A 2,258-nucleotide genomic window follows, 5' to 3' on the forward strand; every position below is an offset into this window, starting at 1 on the left:
TTCAAGTATATATAGACAGAGCACAACACAGTGTTACAAGACAGGAACGTTATGTATAGAAAGACTGCACTGTAATTCCCCATACAGTGCAGCATGTACAGTTCTGCCTAAGGGTGTTTCCTATGTTTACATTTCTAATGTTGTATTTTTTTCCTTTCTGCTATGCAGTGCTGTAAAAAGTGCTGTCTTGTCTTTTTCTTTTCTGTATCGCAATGACATGGTCTGTCATCAAATTACAGTACAAACAGTAAAAGCATAAATGTGAATCCTGTCCAATCTCTTGCAATCAATCTCCCACATACAGTAATGTGTAACTTTGTACTGTTGAAATTGATATATGCCATTCAGAAAAAGTGCAGCCTTGTGCATTTTCAATCATTGTCATCAAAACCTTAGCCATAGTTTACATCAGAAAATACTTACAGAGTACACTGTTATATTGCCAACATAAGCATTTTGACTATCTTGTTTGTAAACAATGACACAAGGACTTGTCATTCTGATGGCACTGACATGTTCATTGATATAAATATTTACTTTTGAGTGATAGACTAAGGATTTTGAGCAAGTTACAGGCTTTTGCAAGTAATCTATTGTGTGGTGCTGTTTGTACGAATTGTTTACGAGAAATGCAGTTATTGTTTTGCAAATGTTAAGGATGATTCGAGAAATGCACCAAAGCGACTGAGAAAAGCACACCCAAATCAGAGCTTTGATTTTCTTAGTAACACCAGACCTGAAACAATCAGCTTTATCAGTTTTTATTGATCTTTGCAAATTGTTTCCAAACTTCATATGTGACATAACAATATCCCCTCTTGTGTGTCCCCTGCGTCTTATTTCAGGTTGATGGAAAACTACACCTACAACAGCTTCACACTCCAGTTGGAGGGCATAAAGGTCACAGAGGTTTCCATGTACCCTGTCTTTCTATTTTTCTTTTTTTCCTATCTATTTATTATGTTTGCCAATGTAGGCATTGTAGTCCTGGTGTCCATTGACAAGAGCCTTCAGCAGCCTATGTATCTCCTTTTTTGCAATCTGCCACTCAATGACATTCTTGGAAACTCTATCATGGTGCCCCGGCTGCTTACAGATATGTTGGTGCCTCCCTCTGAACGCCTCATCAGCTATTATGAGTGTGTGGTTCAAGCCTTCACCACACACATGTTCGGTACCACCTCTCACACAGTACTCATGATCATGGCCTTTGACAGATATGTGGCCATCTGCAATCCCCTGCGCTACACTACAATCATGAGTAACAAAATGGTGATAAAATTAACTGTTTCTGCCTGGGGGGTGGCCTTTGTTTTGGTGGCTATTCTGCTTGGCCTGACCATACGGCTGAAGAGATGCAGGACTCTGATTGCAAACCCTTTCTGTGACAATGCCTCATTGTTTAAACTCTCCTGTGAGAGTGTCTTTATCAATAACGTCTATGGGCTCACTTTCACTGTGGTCCTGTTCACTGCCTCTATAGGCAGTATGGTTCTCACTTATGCTAAAATCACAATTGTCTGCCTGACAAGTAAGAACAAGTCTTTGAACAGTAAAGCTCTAAAGACATGTAGCACCCATCTGTTTGTATACCTGATTATGTCTTCATGTGGATTGCTCATCATCATCCTGCATCGCTTCCCCCTGTACTCAGACTATAGGAAACTATCTTCCATTCTGTTTCATATCATCCCTGGCAGCCTGAACCCCATTATTTACGGGGTGCAGTCAAAAGAGATCCGCAAATTCATGTCAAATGTATTCCAGTCCAGAAAGGTTTTTCCATCATTTTAATTTGAATACAAGTGGGGTTTACTAAATCATAACAGAGATACATTTTCACTTAAACAACTTTATAATAGTTTTATGATTTCAGATATTTTTCTTAGTTTTTAGAAAAGGTGTGCAAAGGTTTGCAACTCCTTATAATTCATGTGGTGGAACTCTATTACATTAATCTGTATTGTATTTGCATGTTCATACAATCATGTGTCCATAGAGATTAAAATAAATTTGTATTCAGAGATGAAGGTACAAATGTACATAGTAAAACTGTATTCTTTTGAGATATAACAAAGTTTTATAAACTTGTTTTTAACTGATGACTTGTTATTGCTCTCATTTGTCTATAGCAGTAGACCAGTTGATACGTTTTATTAATTTTCATGACTTGGCTTTAGTCAGCTGTCTTGTTGGTTTCAAGTAGTTGATGTTCCTAGTGGTTGCAGGAGTGGACTTTCAAGCCGACTCAGTTTGTT

General features: G+C 38.0%; 1 protein-coding gene across 1 annotated transcript; it reads left to right on the plus strand.

The window, feature by feature from the left end:
- The first annotated feature begins 828 nt into the window (after positions 1-828).
- Positions 829-1,794, plus strand: LOC139660171 (olfactory receptor 52K1-like). The gene has a single exon (XM_071538244.1). The coding sequence runs from the start codon at positions 850-852 to the stop codon at positions 1,792-1,794; it is 945 nt and encodes a 314-aa protein (XP_071394345.1). The 5' UTR covers positions 829-849.
- The last annotated feature ends 464 nt before the right edge of the window (positions 1,795-2,258 follow it).

The sequence above is a fragment of the Centroberyx affinis genome, unplaced genomic scaffold, assembly GCF_046629955.1.
Source record: "Centroberyx affinis isolate AG114_WGS23_722 - 3 ecotype Tasmania unplaced genomic scaffold, CSIRO-AGI_Caff_v1 ptg003233l_1, whole genome shotgun sequence".
NCBI lineage: Eukaryota > Metazoa > Chordata > Actinopteri > Beryciformes > Berycidae > Centroberyx > Centroberyx affinis.

What these genes read in the sequence shown, in the direction of transcription:
- LOC139660171 (XM_071538244.1), top strand. Translation starts at nt 850, where the DNA reads ATGGAAAACTACACCTACAACAGCTTCACACTCCAGTTGGAGGGCATA.